Source organism: Artibeus jamaicensis, unplaced genomic scaffold, assembly GCF_021234435.1.
Source record: "Artibeus jamaicensis isolate MK-2021 breed Jamaican fruit bat unplaced genomic scaffold, CSHL_Jam_final scaffold_833, whole genome shotgun sequence".
Lineage (NCBI taxonomy): Eukaryota > Metazoa > Chordata > Mammalia > Chiroptera > Phyllostomidae > Artibeus > Artibeus jamaicensis.
The window spans coordinates 7701404-7720198 of record NW_026522056.1 but is presented as its reverse complement, the minus strand read 5'-3'; the positions used below and the strand labels follow the sequence as shown (position 1 = coordinate 7720198).

The 18795-nt window shown below is 36.5% G+C and overlaps 1 protein-coding gene across 1 annotated transcript in view; it reads left to right on the top strand.

Annotated features, from left to right (window-relative positions):
- The window catches only part of ADAM32 (ADAM metallopeptidase domain 32), a 119588-nt gene that overhangs the window by 24956 nt on the left and 75837 nt on the right, over positions 1-18795 (top strand). The window contains exons 4-9 of the mRNA XM_053660079.1: positions 2032-2107; positions 7378-7454; positions 8649-8826; positions 11661-11729; positions 15003-15074; positions 15465-15631. Of these exons, the coding sequence (XP_053516054.1) occupies positions 2032-2107; positions 7378-7454; positions 8649-8826; positions 11661-11729; positions 15003-15074; positions 15465-15631 (639 nt within the window). The remainder of the gene's footprint in view (positions 1-2031; positions 2108-7377; positions 7455-8648; positions 8827-11660; positions 11730-15002; positions 15075-15464; positions 15632-18795) is intronic.

The following is an 18795-nucleotide window of genomic DNA, read 5'->3' as shown; positions in this document are numbered from 1 at the left end:
ATTGTATTGGTTAAAATTTGATCGGGGAGGCAATTGTGTCCCACAATCAGGGACATTTAATAAGATCTTTAACACAGAAATTAGATTATACACTGAGTGGGAGCTAGTGAATAATTTATGGAAAACAGTACTAGTTACGTATCATCTTTCAGAGAATTAAGAAAATAACTATAACTACTTTTTATAAGATTTAATTTTCTAATGGGAACCCAGTTGTGAAAATCTGGCTGGAAGTAATTTGTGACTTTCAAGAGGACAGTTTCAGTTAAATATTGGGTGCAAAGCTAGACTACATGGAATTAAGGAGAGGCTAATTGTGAGAAATCCAAAAATAGTAAGCGTAAATAACTTACCAAAAGCCTCGGGCAGAGAAAGAAGAGAGGGCAAGAGAATGCTTTCAAAGAAAGCATTGAGTAAAAGAAGAGTTGAATTAAAGAAGAGTTAACCTATTCCTGTGGACAGAAGGGAAGAAGAATGTGGTGAACAAAAACACAAATAACTGTTCAAGTGTTTAAGAGGGAAAATGAGAGGGACTGAAGCATGGGGTATGGGTAGAGCATGTGTAGATGAAATGCTATTAATTTGGGAAATTATCTGCATAATGCCTATGACAGCATAATACCAATTATGTTATTGCAAATAACTTGTGTGAGAAATAATGAGAAGCAGAACTACGATTGTGTAGAGGTAGTGATTTTTTTTTTGGAGAAATACGGAAGTGGCAGGAGAAAGATTAGCTAGCAGATTGGATACAGGGAGGGGTGGCAGAGACTTAGTGTGGCAGTGAAGGAGATGGGGGACAGATCTGAGCCAAGGAGAGTGTGGGCTCGTTTTTGGAGAGGGTGCATACCAAGTGCTAGTGGGATATCTCAGGAGTAATGACTAGTTGGCAAGTAGATTTAGTTTAGAACATGGAAGAGAGGTGTGGCTTTTAAAGGCATCTTTTTATGTAGGTATAAATGAAGCACCAAAAATAGACACGATAAATCTACAGAGGTGAGGGTAAATATTAAAAGTGAAAAAAAAAAACAACCCACAAATGAATGCCATGGAAAGGGAAGAAGCATTTAAGGGAGGAAGCAAGGATCCAATGAAGGGATTTACAGAAGTAGAAAGATAGACGGAATACTGTAGTTGAAAAATAATTAAATAAAAATAAATAAATAAAATAATAAAAATTAAATTAAATTAAATTTTAAAAAAGAAAGAAAGATGAGAGGAAAACCAAGAGGAAATGGTACAACTGACGTTGAAGATAAGATGATTTAAAGAAGGAGAATGTGGTCAACAATATGAAGTGCATTAGAGTAGTTTTACTTGACTTCCAACTGCCTTTTGGGTTTGACAGCTACGGGCTGTTAGGTAATTAACCTACATGAGATCAGTTGCAGTGGAGGATTCCCAACAGAACTTAGTCTGGGTGGTCTAGTTTTGTTACATTGGATTGAGGAGTGGACATGGGGTGAGGAAGCCTAACTGAAATAGGATGGTACCAGAGAAGGTTGAACTTAACTGGTTTTAGTACCTATGTTCAGATTAATATGACTTTTACACAATACTCTTCTACTTCATTACAAAAAATATATGTATGCATGGTAATAAAATTTAGAAGTGAAAGAATAATCCTACATCTTGTAGTCTCTTTTTCTTATTTTCTTTAAAGGAGTCCATTAAGATAGGACAAGTATTTTGAATAAATGTGTATTTCTTTGAATAAAAATTACATATATACCAAAAGAAAATACCTTTATCAGAGGTTGGCAAACTTTTCTCTAGAAGTCCACATAGTAAATATTTTTGGCTTCGGGGGCCATAAGTCTCTGTCAAAGTGATTAAATTCCGCTGCTGTAGCAGGAAAGCAGCCACTGACCATACACATAAGTCAATGATTGTGGCTATGTTCCCATAAGACTTTATTTACAAAAACAGAGAGTAGGTCAGATTTGGCCTGAGGCCGTTAGCTTGCTGGCCTCTGATTTATGTTTTAAAAAGAATGACTTTTTAAATTCTCTCTCTTTTTTTTATATTCAGACTTTTTTTAGCTGATAATTTTATGGTTTATTTGTATAATCAAGGATCTGTAAATTCTCATTCTTCAAATATTCAGGTAAGATTTAAGTTCTATATTTTAGAAAAATTTTTAAACTTAAAAAAATTGAATAAATGCTTTCTTTACAGAAGACTGTCTTTACAGAAGATAGATATATTTAAGGGATCCATTTTTTTAAACCTAATTTCTCCCATTATTAGGTTTTCCTGAAGTCTTGGTAAACTAAAGACAAATTGGATTGACTTAGCACCTCCTATTCTGCTTAGAATATAGATATCATTAAAACATCAATTTCAAAGAACCTATGCACCACAATGTTCATAGCAGCACAATTTACAATAGCCAAGAGTTGGAAGCAACCTAGGTGCCCATCAGTAAATGAATGGATCAAAAAATTGTGGTACATATACACAATGGAATTCTATGCAGCAGAGAGAAAGAAGGGGCTACTACCCTTTGCAACAACATGGATGGAACTGGAAAGCATTATGCTGAGTGAAATAGGCCAGGCGTTGAAAGACAAATACCATATGATCTCACCTTTAACAGGAAGCTAAATAACAAAACAAACAAGCAAATAGAATAAAAACAAAGACACTGAAATAGAGAACAAGTGGGCAGTGACCAGAGGGGAGAGAAAAGGGAATTTAAGGGGGGAAAAGGGAAGGGATTTTGAGGAACAAGTATGAAAGACACAGGGATGAGGACTTGGTGGGAGGAAATGGGAGGGAGGTGGGGAGCATGGGAGGGGGGCTGGGATGGGAGAAATAGACAAAAAACTGTACTTGAAAAAAACAATAATTAAAGAATATAGATATCATTTTCTTAATTAATTTTTTGTTGAATTAATGAGTGTAAATTAAAACATAATAAAAGCAAACACAAATATTACTGGACATAAAATCATAGATTGAAAACTTTTCTCCCCACCCCTCCCATCCCACTCCACCAGTGATTTTCAACTGATGTGCTGCAAGAATTTTTACAACATGCATTACCTGGTTATTTAGTCATGGGCACTGACCTTTTTCCTTAGACTGTCAAATTAAAAAAAATGACCATGGCCAACACAATGATAGCCATCTGGTGTGAATCAAATTATACCTATTTTTGTCAGATTAGCAAAAAATATATATTTTTTTGGTGTGCTGCACCAAAAATTTTAGTGACTAGTTTATGTGCCATGAGATGAAAAAGGTTGAGAATTGCTGCCCTATCCCATCCATGAAGAAATTGTAATGAATCGACCCTTTAAATTACAGTATTGTATATCCATAAACCACCCTCTCCCTCTGTCTCCATCCACTGACACCTCTGTTTTCCAAGTAAACATCGTATTTAATTGGATTATTGCCAGAGCTTGTTGAATAATCTTTCTGCTTCCACGCCTGGCCCATCTTCTCAGTCAATTCTCAACACAGCAACCAGATCGATCCTATTAAAATTTAGTTGGACCATGTCACTTCTCTGGTCAGAACCCTCCATGGGATGACCACCTATCGGTCACAAAGTGAAAACCAAAATCATTTCAGTATCCTACAGCCTTTACACATTCTGGTCTGCTTTACCTGTCTGACCTCATTTCCTGTTATTTTCCACCTTACTTACCTGTTCCAATCACATTTTTCTTCTTGCTGTTCTTCAGACATACCAGACATATTTTCCTTTCAAGGATTTTGTACTTTCTATCGCTTCTGATCCAGGTGTTTATTCTTTCCCAAAATGCCACATGTTTTTCTCCTTCATTTTCTTCAGGTCTTTGCTCAAAAGCATATTAGTCCTTGACTAACCCCTATTGTAAATTGCATTTTATACCTAGTACTCTCTTACCTGTTTTGTTTTTCCCCATAATGGTACAAATATAATTTCTGCCATTTATTTTATCCACTTGCTCTATTTTTTGATTCTCTGGTGCAATATGGTTCTCACCAGGTAGGCTTTTGGTCCATTTTGTTCACTGATGTATACCTAATGCATAGAAAAATGCCTGGCTCATAATTAGCATATAATAAAAATTATTGAAATATTAAATTGGGCACCAGGTTACTTCATTTATATTGGTTAGGACCATCAATTTCTTTTTCTCACTTTTTTACTCCCCTAATTCCAACATAGAGTAGTGTGTTAACAAATCTTACACTGATTTCTATCAAAAGTTATAGCACTACTGGATTTTGGAGACTGTATATCTAGCATAATTGTACTGTGGTCAGAGACTGAACTTTGTATGATTTCAATAATTTAAAATTTATTCTTGTGCTTCATGGCCAGAATATAGTTTTATTTTTGTAAATGTTTCGTGTTCTTTAAAAAGAAAGTATAGAAATGAAGATCTCAAGGAGGGTTAGCAACAGGGGAGTGGGAGGAGGAGAAGGGGGGAGAAGGTACAGAAAATAAGTAGCATAGACAGTAGATAGAAAATAGATAGGGGGGAGGGCAAGAATAGCATGGGAAATATAGAATCTAAAGAACTTGAGACACATGGTCATAAACTAAAGGGGGGGTAATGGTGGGGATGGGGGGGTAGGGTGGAGGGGAATGAAGGGGGGAATAGAACAACTGTAATGGCATAATCAATAAAAATAAATAGATAATTAAAAAAAGAAAGTGTATTCCACAGTTTTAAAGTATAGTGTTCTATCTATATTAGGTTATTAACATACTGTTCAAATCTGATACAGATTCTGAATGCTTGATTTGTCAGTTTCTGACAGAAGTGTTTATTTATTTATTTTTAAATCATTTTTTATTGTTGTTCTGTTACAGTTGTCCCAGCTTTTCCCCCTTTGCTCTCCTCTGCCCATCCCATCCCCTGCTTCCACAGTCAGTCCCCACACTGTTGTCCATGTTCATGGGTCATTCATTCATGTTCTTTGTCTGGTCCCTTCCTGTTGTTTCCATCATTACCCCTCCCCTCTGGTCACTTTCAGTCTGTTCCATGTTTCCATGCCTGCGGTTTTATTTGTTCATTAGTTTATTTTGTTTATTATGGGTAAAAAAACTGTGGTACATTTACACAATGGAATAGAACACTGCACAGCAGAAATAAAGAAGGAACTCCTCCCTTTTGTGACAGCATGGATGGAACTGGAGACTATCATGCTAAGCAAAACAGTCTTTGTCTTTTAATTGATGACCTACATTTATACAAGGGAAAATAATTTTATCAAAAATATGAGATTGACTTCCGGCCAAGATGGAAGTGTAGGTAGACACACTGTGTCTCCTCAGACAACCAAAGGAAGGACAACAACAAATTAAAAAACAAAAACAACCAGAACTGACCGAAAATCGAACTGAATGGAAGTCCAACAACCAAAGACTTAAAGAAGAAATATTCATCCAGACCAGTAGGAGGGGCGGAGACAGGCGGCCGGGTGGAGAGGACTTGAGGCAAGGTGGCAGCTGGCAGGCTGGGCAGCCCCACATTTGCATGTAGGTAAACAAGGAAGAACAACTGGGGAGTGAGACAGACTGTGCAGCCCAGGGTTCCAGTTCAGGTAAATAAAGCCTCAATACCTCTGATTGAAAATATCTGTGAGAGTTGCAGCGGCAGCGGGAGAAACTCCCAGCTTCACAGGAGAGTTCCTTGGAGAGACCCATAGGGTCCTAGAATGTACATCAACCCACCCACCTGGGAATCAGCACCAGAAGGGCCCAATTTGATTATGGGAAGCTCAGAAAGTGACTGAAATCTGGTATAGAGTAGAGCAAGTGCTATTGTTCCCTCTCAGACCCCTTCCCTACATACAGTGCCACAACACAGTGACATGGGTTGCCTCACGCTGGTGAACACCTAAGGCTCTGTCCCTCACTACATAACAGGTGTACATAACAGACAAAATAAATGGCCCCCGTGAAAAAAACAGATCAAAACTCCAGAAAAAATACAACTAAACAATGAAGAGATAGCCAATCTACCAGATGCATAGTTCGAAACATTGGTAATCAGGATGCTCACAGAATTGGTTAAGTCTGGTTGCAAATTAGATGAAAAAATGAAGGCTATGCTAAGTGAAATAAAGGAAAATGTACAGAGAACCAACAGTGACAGGAAGGAAACTGGGACTTAAATTAATGGTGTGGACCAGAAGGAAGAAAGAAACATTTAACCAATGTAAAAGAACAGAATGAATAAACAAGAATTCAAAAAAATGAGAAGAGGCTTAAGAACTTCCAGGACATCTTGAAATGTTCCAACATCTGAATTATAGGGGTACTAGAAGGAGAAGAGGAAGAGCAACAAGTGGAAAAGTTATTTGAACAAATAATAAAGGAGAACTCCCCCAATCTGGCAAAGGAAATATACTTCCAGGAAGTCCAGGAAGCTCAGAGAGTCCCAAAGAAGTTGGACCCAAGGAGGAACACACCAAGGCACATCATAATTACATTACCCAAGATTAAAGATAGGGAGAGAATCTTAAAAGCAGCCAGAGAAAAGGAGACAGTTACCTACAAAGGAGTTCCCATAAGACTGTCAGCTGATTTCTCAAAAGAGACCTTGCAGACAAGAAGGGGCTGGAAAGAAGTATTCCAAGTCATGAAAGGCAAGGGCCTACATCCAAGATTACTCTGTTCCAGCAAAGCTTTCATTTAGAATGGAAGGGCAGATAAAGTGCTTCCCAGATAAAGTCACATTAAAGGAGTTCATCATCACCAGGCCATTATTATATGAAGTGTTAAAGGGACTTATCTAACAAAAAGAGGATAAAAAATATGAACAGTAAAATAACAACGAACTCACAATCATTAACAACCGAATCTAAAACAAAAACAAAGTGAAAAACTAGAACAGGAATAGAACCACAGAAATAGAGATCACATGGAGGGTTATCAGTGGGGGAGTGAGTGGGACGAGAGGGGGAAAAGGTACAAAGAATAAGTAGCATAAATGTTAGGTAGAAGATAGACAGGGGTAGGTTAAGAATAGTATAGGAAATGTAGAAGCCAAAGAGCTTACATGTATGACCCATGGACATGAACTAACAGGGAGGGGGTGGAATGTGGGTGAGAGGCGGTACACAGGGTGGAGGGGAAATAAAAGGCAGAAAATGGGACAACTGTAATAGTATAATCAATAAAATATTAAAAATATGGGATTCACTTTGGAAGCAGGGTGTAAAATAACAATCCCAAATATTAATCTGATAAGAGTAGTTAGTATAATGAAAGTGGCAAGTGTGGGGAGACTGCTTTCTTAATGTTGCTTTATTCATGCTGATATGAACTCTGTAGTCTGGAACAATATTTAAAAATCCTATCAAGTAAGAAATCAGTTGAAAGTTTTGTCAATTTCTAAGTAACCAGATCACATTTTTCTTTCCTAGACTCAATGCTACTACCAAGGATCTGTCGAAGGATATCCAAATTCTATTGTCACACTAAGCACGTGCTTGGGACTGAGGTTATGTCGTTTCTACTGTTGATATGTGAACATCATACTTATGATGTTTGGCTGTGTCAAGTTTCTTTTGTTGATACCAAGTGTGAAATTGGAGGAAAATTCCCATGTGGAGATTGTTCAGTTATACTCTCTGCCATTTCTTTTACTTCTCCTCACTTTCCTCACTGACCAAATTTCTTTCTGTAAAGGTTTAGATTTTCTGGTGTCCTTCCTCTATATCTTGTCTTTTCTTAACTACAGAAATGACAAACATCGTGACTACAGCACGTTTGAGGAGTTAAATTTAAGCTGGCTTATTTTTCCAGCACATAGAATGTTTTCAATACTGACAATGTACCAGCTTCTAGCCTAGTGTTTAGAAATATAAGATAAAATAAAGACAAATAAGGCATGCTTTTTCTCAAGGAAAATCGTCTTCAGAGAGAGGAAATAGATTCTACATAAATAAATAATTATTAATATGATACTCATTTTTCTAATGATTCCAGTATCTGAAAATCTCTATGGTTTCCTCCTTAGTACTGAGAGAGTTTTCTCTTATGTCAGGAAAGTTTTCACTCTCATTTTGTAGCATTGATCCTTGTTACACACACACACACACACACACACACACACACACACACACAGTGTTCCTCAGTGCTTTTACATGGACATCTAAAATTTGGTTTTTAGGGAGTAGTTACTTGAACTATTGTTACCTGATTCAGGGAAGAATAGTTTAAAAAGTTATTTTACTCTTTAAAGTCATGTTTTAAATTTCTTATTCAGAACTGTGTGCATAAACTATCAATACATGTCTTTTCATAATAATTGCTAAATATTTTTGTAATGAAATTGCTCACTATATAACCTTTTATTATCTTTTCATAAAGCAGTGCAAACCCAATTTCTATAGTGCTTTCATTAGCCACTGATTTGAGGACTGGATGGAATTACTTGATCACTGTGAATGCTATTCACTGTACTAGCACTGATCACGTAATTGCTTTTATAACTGCAGAAATGAAATGGGAAATTTTTTCGATTGGGGGAGATCTTTTATCTCTTCAGAATCATCTTCAAAATATAAAGAATTTGGGTCAAAATATTGAGCTTAAACATGTTCTGTGTTTTCTCCTTTTTTCTTTTTAGATTCTGTAAGAATTTTTAAAAATGGACTAAAAGCACTTAATTTTTTTATTCTTAACTTTACAGAGGAATACTGCAATTTGAAAATGTTTCTTATGGAATCGAGCCTCTGGAAACTGAAGCTGAATTTCAGCACATTCTTTATAAATTAAGGAATGAAAACATTAAATTTGCAGTTCATACTGAAAATAACCGTGACATAGGACAAAACCCAATGGACTATAACATTTTCATAAGTGAAAAAGTTAGTCATATATGCTTTTTTACTACTTTCAAGATAGTTTCTTCTTTTATTTAAAAAAGAAATTGATTAACTATTGTATAACTGTAGCTCATATTTTCTTTTTTCCCTTTTTATTGAATTTATTGGGGTGACAGTGGTTAACAAGATTATACAGGTTTCAGGTGCACATTTCTACAGCACAGCATCTGTACACTGTCTTGTATGTTCATCACCACAAGTTAAGCCTCTGTCCATCATGATTTATCTCCCCACTGCCCCTCCACTTGGTAATGACCATGTTGTTGTCCGTGTCCATGAGTCCTTTTCTCTCTCTTTTTCTTTTGCTCAATATCCCTAAGAACATCCTCACCTTTTTTTAACCTTATGATGTCCTTTGCCCATACCTCCTTTTCCTGTTTGCAACAATCTTTTACTTTTATTTTAATTCTTATTTTGTTTGTTATTTATAACTTTCTAAAAATTAACTAGTGTATAGCAATACAAACTTTAAAAATTCAGTTCCTGTTTTTGTCTCTATATTCCTGAAATGTATTCATTAAAGCCAATATTTATAAAAGTTGCACCCATAACCAAGAAGTTAGCGTTAATTACAGATATAATTAAAATGTCATAAGCAGGATTGTCACATGTAGCCATGTAAATTGTTCAGTGTATACCATGTATAACTGCATGTTTTGGTCTTCATAATAGAAATTGAGTGCGATAGTAATTTTGTGCCAAGTAAAAGTTGCAGAAATATGCATAGTGTATTTAAGAGATATATGGCTTTGTTAGTTGTTTACAGTATACATTCTTCTCATTTTAAATAACAAACCCCTAAGAGTTTCTCTGGGCATGTAAAAAAAGACTACATTTCTCAACTTCCCTTGCATTTAAGTGGGGCCATGCGATAAAGTTAGGGCTAATGCCATGTAAGCAGACGTAATACATGTTATGTCAGGATTGAATTATAGAGGAGGGGGGTTTATAGTCTAATTCTAGTTTTCCCTTTCCTTCTGACTGCATTGTGGACATGTTGGTGCATCATGTAGTCCACAGGATAATAATGGTACCAACAAGTGGCAGAGCAACAAGATAGAATGAGCCTTGTTCCTGAAGAATTTAGAAGACAAAACCACCATTTTCAGACTTTTAAAAATTGTTATTCAAGTACAATTGTCTCCATTCCCCCCCACTCTCCCCTGCCCCACTCACCCCCACCTGCCCATCAGTAAATGAGTGGATCAAAGAATTATAGTACATTTGCACAATAGAATACTACTAATCAGACTTTTTTGAGAGATAAAAAATTCCAATATTGTTTAACCCACTACTATTTTTGTGTCTCTGTTATAGCATCTAATCCTATGTCCAAAATAATACAGGAATCAAATGTATGGTGAAATGAAGATGCAGCACCAAAGAATTCAGTGCTATCACATATATGTGTATAATTAAACATGAAATTTTGTTAACTAAATACTAAAATTTCTCTTTCTTGTCTGAGAATTTAGGAGGGTAATTTACAATGACTTAGGTTACCCAAACCATGGTGGGCAGTGTTAGTGCGCTGCCCGGGTTCCCTCAGACCTTTCTTTATGGTATTTTTGTGGATATAGGTATGGAGGGTGGGATACTCTGTCTTTGTGCTTCTGCTTTCAGTGTCTAGAATCTGGAACTCTTAAAACGTATTTATATTTACAACTGTTTTATTTCAGTTGTTTATTGACATGTAATTGGCACACAAGTTTGTTAGTTAAAGCCTACAACATAGAGATTTGACATATGCATATATTATGAAATGATCACTGCAATAAACCTAGTTACCACCCATCACTACATACAGCTCAGAACCACTTGTCAGAAAAATGTAAATCAAAACCACGATGAGACATCACCTCTCAGCTGTTAGAATGGCTATTATAAAAAAGGACAAGAAATAATAAGTGTTGTGAATGTGGAGAAGAGGAACCCTTGTTGGTGGGAATGTAAGTTGGTACAGGTACTATGGAAAACAGGATGGAGATTACTTGGAAAATTAAAACTAGACCTATTATATGGTTCACCAATGCTACTTCTGGGTATATATCCTAGGAAACAAGTAGGTATCTTGAAGAGATATCTGCCCTCCCATGTTCATTGCCAACTTTATTCAGAAAAGCCATGATATGGAAATAACTTAAGTACCCATTGATGGATGAAGGATAAAGAGTGTGGCACTCACAGACACACACAAGAATATTACTCAGTGTTAAAAATGAAGGAAGTCCTGTCGCTTGTGACAACATGAATAAATGTTGGAAATGTTATACTAAGTGAAATAAGCCAGGAATGGAAAGATAAATACTGTGTGATCTCATATGTGGGATCTGAAACAGTCAAACTCATAGATGTGGAGAGTAGAATGTTATTTGCCAGAGGTGGGGGGACAAGGAAAAGCGAGGAAATGTTGATCAAAGGGTACACAGTTTCTGTTATGCAGAAAAAGTAATTTCTGGGGGTTTGATGTACAGTAATGTGACTATAGCTAACAATACTATATTGGGAACTTGATATATGCTAACAGGGTTGATCTTACGTGTGGATCTCACCACACACACAAAGACAGACAATGTTAACTATATGAGGTAGATATGGTCATCAGCTTTATTTTGCCAATTATTTCACAATTTATACAAATCAAGTCTTATACCATCAATATACATATTTAAGGTATGTTTAAATTGATATATATACTTATATATATGTATTTATCAACCATGCCCACCCCAAAATGGAAAAAAGACTTTAAAAGTTCAGAATAAATAAGTTATGAAAGATTTTATGTTTTTAAATACTGTTTTTCTTCTTTTTAGGTAGAAACAGATGTTTCAGACCTAATTCCTCTTTATCTAGAAATGCATATTGTGGTGGACAAAGTTTTGGTATGTATTTTTCTTTACTTCTACATATTTGGTATTAATATATGATTAACCTTAGCTAGATAGTGACTTAAAGATTCTAATCTTCTTACTTGTATGTTGTACACTGAACAATGGAAACATTTGCAAACTGACAAAACACATATTCAAAATTATACTAGTTGTATCAGAAGTGTTTTATGTGAAATCTTAAAAATTGTTTTTATTCAATTACAGTTGTCCCCATTTCCCCCCCTTTCCTCTCCCCCACCCTACCCATCCCCACCTCCCACATTCAGTCCTCCCCCCACCCTGTTGTCTTTGTCCCCGGGTCCTTTATACATTTTCCTTGATGACCCTTCCCCTTCTTTTCCCTGTCGGCCCCTCCCCCTTCCCTCTGGTCACTGTCAGTTTGTTCTTTATTTCCATGTCTCCGGTTCTGTTTTGCTCCCTCGTTTGTTTTGTTGATTAGGTTCCACTTACCTGGGGCCTCTGTTAATCCACATTATTTTTTATGGTGATGTTTGCTTTATGCGATGTTCTTTAAGCTTTTAATTTTTGTTTGCACTTGAAGAGCAGTGTGTTGTCTGGAGAATGTTTTGCCCTATAAAATAATTATTGGCCCAAAAATGGTGATAGTATAGTTATTTATGGGAACTGCTTACATTAATATTTCAATTTTTTAACAGTTTTCATTGGCATGTCTGTTCCGTTCTATTGTTTATCTGGTCTAAATGCACCTCTGCTGAGATCCCTGATTCCCATAAACAGTTCGAGGACCTCTGAACTTCGGACCTTGGGTGTTAACTTAGTTTGCACTCAATCAGTTGTCTTGTTTCCTCACTATTTTGAACATTTTAGAAAATAAGAATAAAAATATACTTTATAGGTTTTGTTCTCATTAAAAACATTGGATTGTCATACCTGTGGATATGACAGAGAACATAAGTTATACTCACTACCAGTTTTACTTGTAGGGTTGTAGAGTTTGCCAGGAAGCCAGAATTGAAGGTCAAAGTGAGGTGAGATTTGGAGAAGGACATGATAGTACTTGATTTATTAGGGTGTAGGGAAAAGGGCAAAGTGAACATTTAAGAGGAAATTAAGATGCTTTCAGTAAAAATGACTAAATTTCCAAGTAATACTTTGGATTATGGAAATCATTTTGTTTCAGGATTATGTGATAGGTTTTGAGAGCTGTTTTGAAAGCTTCCTCTGTCCAAATTGCCAAGTTTGTCAGTCATATAATGTGGATTAAACACCACTTTTCTACATTCTCATACATATTTACATATTCTTTAATAAACATGGAGCCAGTGATGACAACTGTGTTACTAGATGTGGGGCATAAAAAACAGGGCAGTGATGATGTTGTCCTTGGTGACTTCACAGCTGTAGCCTCAGGAACTCAGTGCCATGATGGAGGGAAGCATGTGATACTAGAAAACACAGTTCCATGTGGAGAAAGACAGGGAGAGACACCGCTGTAGCCTGAGGTGCTCTCAGAGCACGCAAGTAGCTGTTTTAAAATGTAGGTGTTATTATTATCCAGGTGTGGCTTGATTGCTGTTGGGAAGATGTATGGGAGCCTTGATTGTGGGTTCTTTGGGAAAGAACTGGTGAGGCAAGATAACCAAATTTAAAATTGGCTACTTGGAATAATTTTAGTGGATTCTGGGGTGTAGGGGCTGACTCTACTTGTGTGGGACCTGGCTCTGGGGTTAGGGCAGGGGAATAATGGCTTGGAGTGTAAGAATCTGGTAAAAGTTTGGAGTTCAGATTGGTTCATCTGGGGCCAGGGAAGACTTTGTGCAATAGCACATAAATATGACAGAAGGTTCTTTTCAGAAGACTGCAAGAAGTTTAGTGTAATTGTTACAAAGCATTGAAGAAGGGAAATGGAAAGAGATGAGTTGGAGAATTGACATGATATTTAGGTTTTGTTCTAAAGGTAGTAGAGAGTCAGAAGATTTTAAGCAGGGGAGTGAAATGTTCATGCTTTCATTTTAGAATCACCATTTAAAAAATGGTGTAGTGATTGGATTTCTGGTGAGAAAATCGGAGAGGGAGAAACTATTTAAGAGATTATTTCAAAAATCAAGGTGACAATTCACAGATTAAAAGTATTAAGACTAGAAAGAAAAAGACAATTTAAAAAGTTACCGATGAGGTTGAATTACAAGGACCAGTTAAATTGATTAGGCTTGTTTATTCACTTAGTAAATTTTTTGAGTGTGATCTAGATGCCAGTTATGATTTTAGTTATTGGGTATACAGCAGTGAGCACAACAGAAAAGTTCTGCTCTCATGGAACATGTAGTATTATACATGTGGGAGGTCAAAAATGATTCCAACATTCACTGTGGAACTGGAAGAGTAAGTAGGAGCAGACTTTTGAAGACGAAGGATGAATTTAGTTTGGATATGTTTAATTGGAGGGTCATGTGGGACATCAAACAGGTAGTGTATTTCAGAGGTATGATTTATGGATATGGGAAATGACATTGGTACCTCCATAGATTCTATTTAGATTCCAACGATTGTAGTTACACTTGTTTGTGTATGTGTAGTTTTATGTGACACTATCACAAATATAACACTAAATAAATACCACCCCAGTCAAGATACTCAATGGTACCATGACCACAAGATGCTCTTATATTTTCCTTTTATAATAACACCCATCTCGCCCCACTGCCTGTACTCACTAACCCCTGACAATCACTAATCTGTTCTCATTGATTTCAGCAATATGGCATAAATGTTATCATCCAGTAGGGATCCTTTTGAGATTTTTTAATATTCAGCATAATTTTCCTGAGATTTATCCTATATTTTCCACATATCGAAATTTCAGGTTTTTTTTTTTATTACTGAGTAGTATTCCATGGTATGTATGTATCACAGTGTGTTCAGTTAACCATTGAAAGATATATGAGTTGTTTTTAGTTTTTGGCTTTTATGAATAAAACTGTTATAAATACTTAAGTGCAGGTTATTTTGGTGACTATCAGATTTTGTTTCTTTGGGATAAATGCTCAGAAGTACAATTGCTGGGTCCTGTGATAAGTTCATTATTTGTATTCCAAAATACTTTGCAGAGTGAATGCATGATTTTGCATTCTCATCAATATGTGTGAGTGATCAAATTTATATCCTTTAAAAAAATTTGTTACTAGCTTATTTTTAACTGTTCTAATCCCAAAGCAGCCTCAAATCTCTGAGAGCAGATGGAAAGTAAATCTCAGACATATTACATTACAAATTTGTATTTAAATTAAAAATTCTGTTTTTCAGTATGATTTCTTGGGCTCTGATAGCATGATAGTGACAAATAAAGTCATCGGAATTATTGGCCTTGTAAATTCAGTAAGTAGTTTTCTTTTCATACTAGTTAGAAAAGTTCATACAAGTTTTAAAATTATAAATTCTTTTATCTTGATGTGGCATTTCTTTTTTTCGGAGAAATACAACATTTATTATTTATGCTTATATCTACTATTAAACTTCTTTTGTTATTGTTGTTCAGTTACAGTTGTCCTGCCTTTTCCCTGTTGCTCTCCCCTGCCCTGCCCCCACTCACTTCCAGTCAGTCCCTCCCCCATTGTCCATACTCATGAGTTGTCTGTTCAGGTGTTTCTGAATAATTACGTCATACACGCAAACTAAGCATGCATTTGTCAAAACATTGAGTTCATTTCTTGGCCATGTGAAATAACACAAAGGTTATTTTTTATGTATTACCTCTTTTGTTTTTAGGCATTTGCCCAACTTAAAGTTACTATTGTGCTGTCATCACTGGAGTTGTGGTCAGATAAAAATAAGATTTCTACAGTTGGTGAGGAAGATGAATTATTGCATAAATTTTTAGAATGGAAAAAATCGTATCTTACCCTGAGACCTCACGACATTGCATATCTATTCATGTAAGAATTATACGTCAGTATTCTTAGAAAACAAAAATCTGAGATAATTATGTAGCTTTATTTGGGGAATTTTTATTCATTTCTTACTATTCCAAAGGGAAGACAGTAGGAGGTTAGGAAAAAAAAGTTTTTGAGAAAGCAAAAGCTAAAGGAGATCATCACCAGTGGACTGGCCTTATAATATATCCAATTAGTCTGGATATACATATACCCAGACTAATCTAATGTTGTAAAGATGGGGTATGGGGGTTTAACCACTGACAGAGCTATTTATAAAGGTTTAAAGACCAAAGTAGTAAAGATAATTATAGCTACAATAATTTGTTAAGGGATACACAAGATAAAAAGATATTAATTGTAACACCAAAAACATAAAATGTGCAGATGGAGTAAAAATGTAGAGTCTTATAATATGATCAAACTTAATTTGTTTTCATCTTAAAATAGATTATTACAAATATAAATTGTTTTATGTAAGCCCATGGTAACCACAAGGCCAAAACCTATAGTATATACACAAAAGATTAGATTAAAGGAATCTAAGCATACCATTACAAAAAAATCATTAAATCTCAAAGGAAGAGCATAAGAGAACAAGAAGTGAGTAGAATTACAAAACAGCAGGAAGCAATGAATAAAATGGCAATTAGTATATAGCTGGCAATAATTACTTTAAATATAAATGGAATAAAATCTTTAATCAAAAGACCAAGTAGCTAAATGGATAAAAATCAAGACCCACCTATATGCTACCTGCAAGAAACTAACTTCAGAAGTAAGGATGCACACCGACTGAGTGTGAAGGTATGGAATAAGATATTCCTTCCATGAAAATGGAAATCAAAAGAAATCTAGGGTGACTATACTTATATCAGACAAAACTTACTTTAAAACAGACTGTAATAAGAAACAAAGAAGAGGACTTCCGCCAAGATGGAGGCGTAGGTGGAAACACTGCGCCTTCTTGCACAACTAAGTTTAAAAACAACAAAGTTATAGCAACAAAAATGCACCCAAACCACAGAAAATTGAACCACACGGAAGTCTGACAATGAACCCTTCAGCCAAACTGGTGAGAGGGGCAGAGCCAGCATCAGAGCGGGGTTGGGCAGGAAAGATCCACCAGACTGACCAGGGTGCATGACCCAGGTGCGCCAGCAGCCGTGGACGGATCCCAGGTGTGGAGTAGTGGGCGGACTCACTGAGGGCGCAAGGCGGTAGACCCACTGAGGGCATGGTCACACATTTGCGTGCAGATAAACCGGTGAAGGAGCTAGACCACACAGGCCCCAGCAGCAGCAACCTGCAGAGGGAACTGCCATTGTCCCTCTCTGACCCCGCCCCCACATACAGCATCACAAACCAGTCACCTGGGTGGCTCCGCCCTGGTGAACAACTAAGGCTCTACTCCTCATATATAACAGGCACAAACAAATCAAAACATGGCTCAAGAAGAACTCAGAGCCCCAGAGCCGATAAATCTAAGTGATGAAGAAATAGCTAAACTTTCAGATGCACAGTTCAAAACACTGGTGATCAGGATGCTCACAGAACTGGTTGATTTTTGTCACAAATTAGAGGAACATATGAAGGCTAAACTAATTGAAATGAATGGAAATGCACAGGAAACCAATAGTAATGGAAAGGAAACTGGGACTCAAGTCAAAGGAGTGGACCAGAAGGAGGAAAAAATGACCAAACAGAAAAATATGAAGAAACAAGAATTCAAAAAAATGAGGAGAGGCTTAGGAACCTTCAGGACATCTTTAAACGTTCCAACATTAGAATTATAGGGGTACCAGAAGGGGAAGAGGAACAGCCATGAGTGAAGGCTTATTTGAACAAATAATAAAGGAGAATTTCCCCAATCTGGCAAAGGAATTAGACTTCCAGGAAATCCAGGAAGCTCAGAGAGTCCCACAGAAGTTGGACCCAAGAAGGAACACACCAAGGCACATCATCATTACATTAGCCAAGATTAAAATGAAGGAGAGAATCCTAGAAGCAGCAAGAGATAAGGGGACAGTCACCTACAAAGGAGTTCCCATCAGACTGTCAGCTGATTTCTCAAAAGAGACCTCACAGGCAAGAAGGGGCTGGAAAGAGGTATTCTAAGTCATGAAATCCAAAGACCTACATCCAAGATTGCTCTATCCAGCAAAGCTTTCATTTAGAATGGAAGGGCAGATAAAGTGCTTCTCAGGTAAGATCAAATTCAAGGAGTTCATCATCACCAAGCCCTTATTATATGAAATGTTAAGTGACTTACCTAAGAAAAAGAAGAGGATGAACAGTGAAAGGACAGCAAACTCACAGTTATTAACAACCACACCTAAAACAAAAGCAAACTAAGAGGACAGCTAGATGAGGAGCAGAACCATAGAAATGAAGATCACATGGAGGGTTAGCAACAGGGGAGTGGGAGGAGGAGAAGGGGGGAGAAGGTACAGAAGATAAGTAGCATAGATGGTAGGTAGAAAATAGATAGGGGGGGAAGGCAAGAATAGTATGGGAAATATAGAATCTAAAGAACTTAAGACATGTGATCATAAACTAAAGGGGGGAATGGTGGGGGTGTGTGCAGGGTGGAAGGGAATGAAGGGGGAATAGAAGAACTGTAATGGCATAATTAATAAGATATATATATTTTAAAAAACTTAGAAAAGAGAACAGGCTGACAGTGACCAAGGGGAGGGGAGGGGGTGGGGAGGGAATTTTAGGGGAAAAGGGGAAGGGTTTGCAGGAACAAGTATAAAGGACACATGGACAAAAACTAAGGGGGGTGGAAGTGGGAGGGAGGTGGGGAGCACTGTGGGCTTGGATGGGGTAAAAGACAAAAAAACTGTACTTTAACAACAATTAAAATAATTTTTTTCAAAAAAACAAAAGAAAAAAGAAACAAAGAAGATCATTATATCATGATAAAGGTGTTAATTCAAATAAATATATGCTGTTCATTTCTTTTTCTTGCCTAATTGCTCTGACTAGGACTTCTAATACTATGGTGAATAACACTGGGCATCCTAGTCTTTAATTCTATGTTGAATAATGTTAGTGAGAGTAGGCATCCTAGTCTTGTTCCTGATTTCAAAGGAAAAGCTTTTACTTTTTCGCTTTTAAGTATGATATCAGCTGTTGACCTATAAGCTGTTGTCATATAAGGC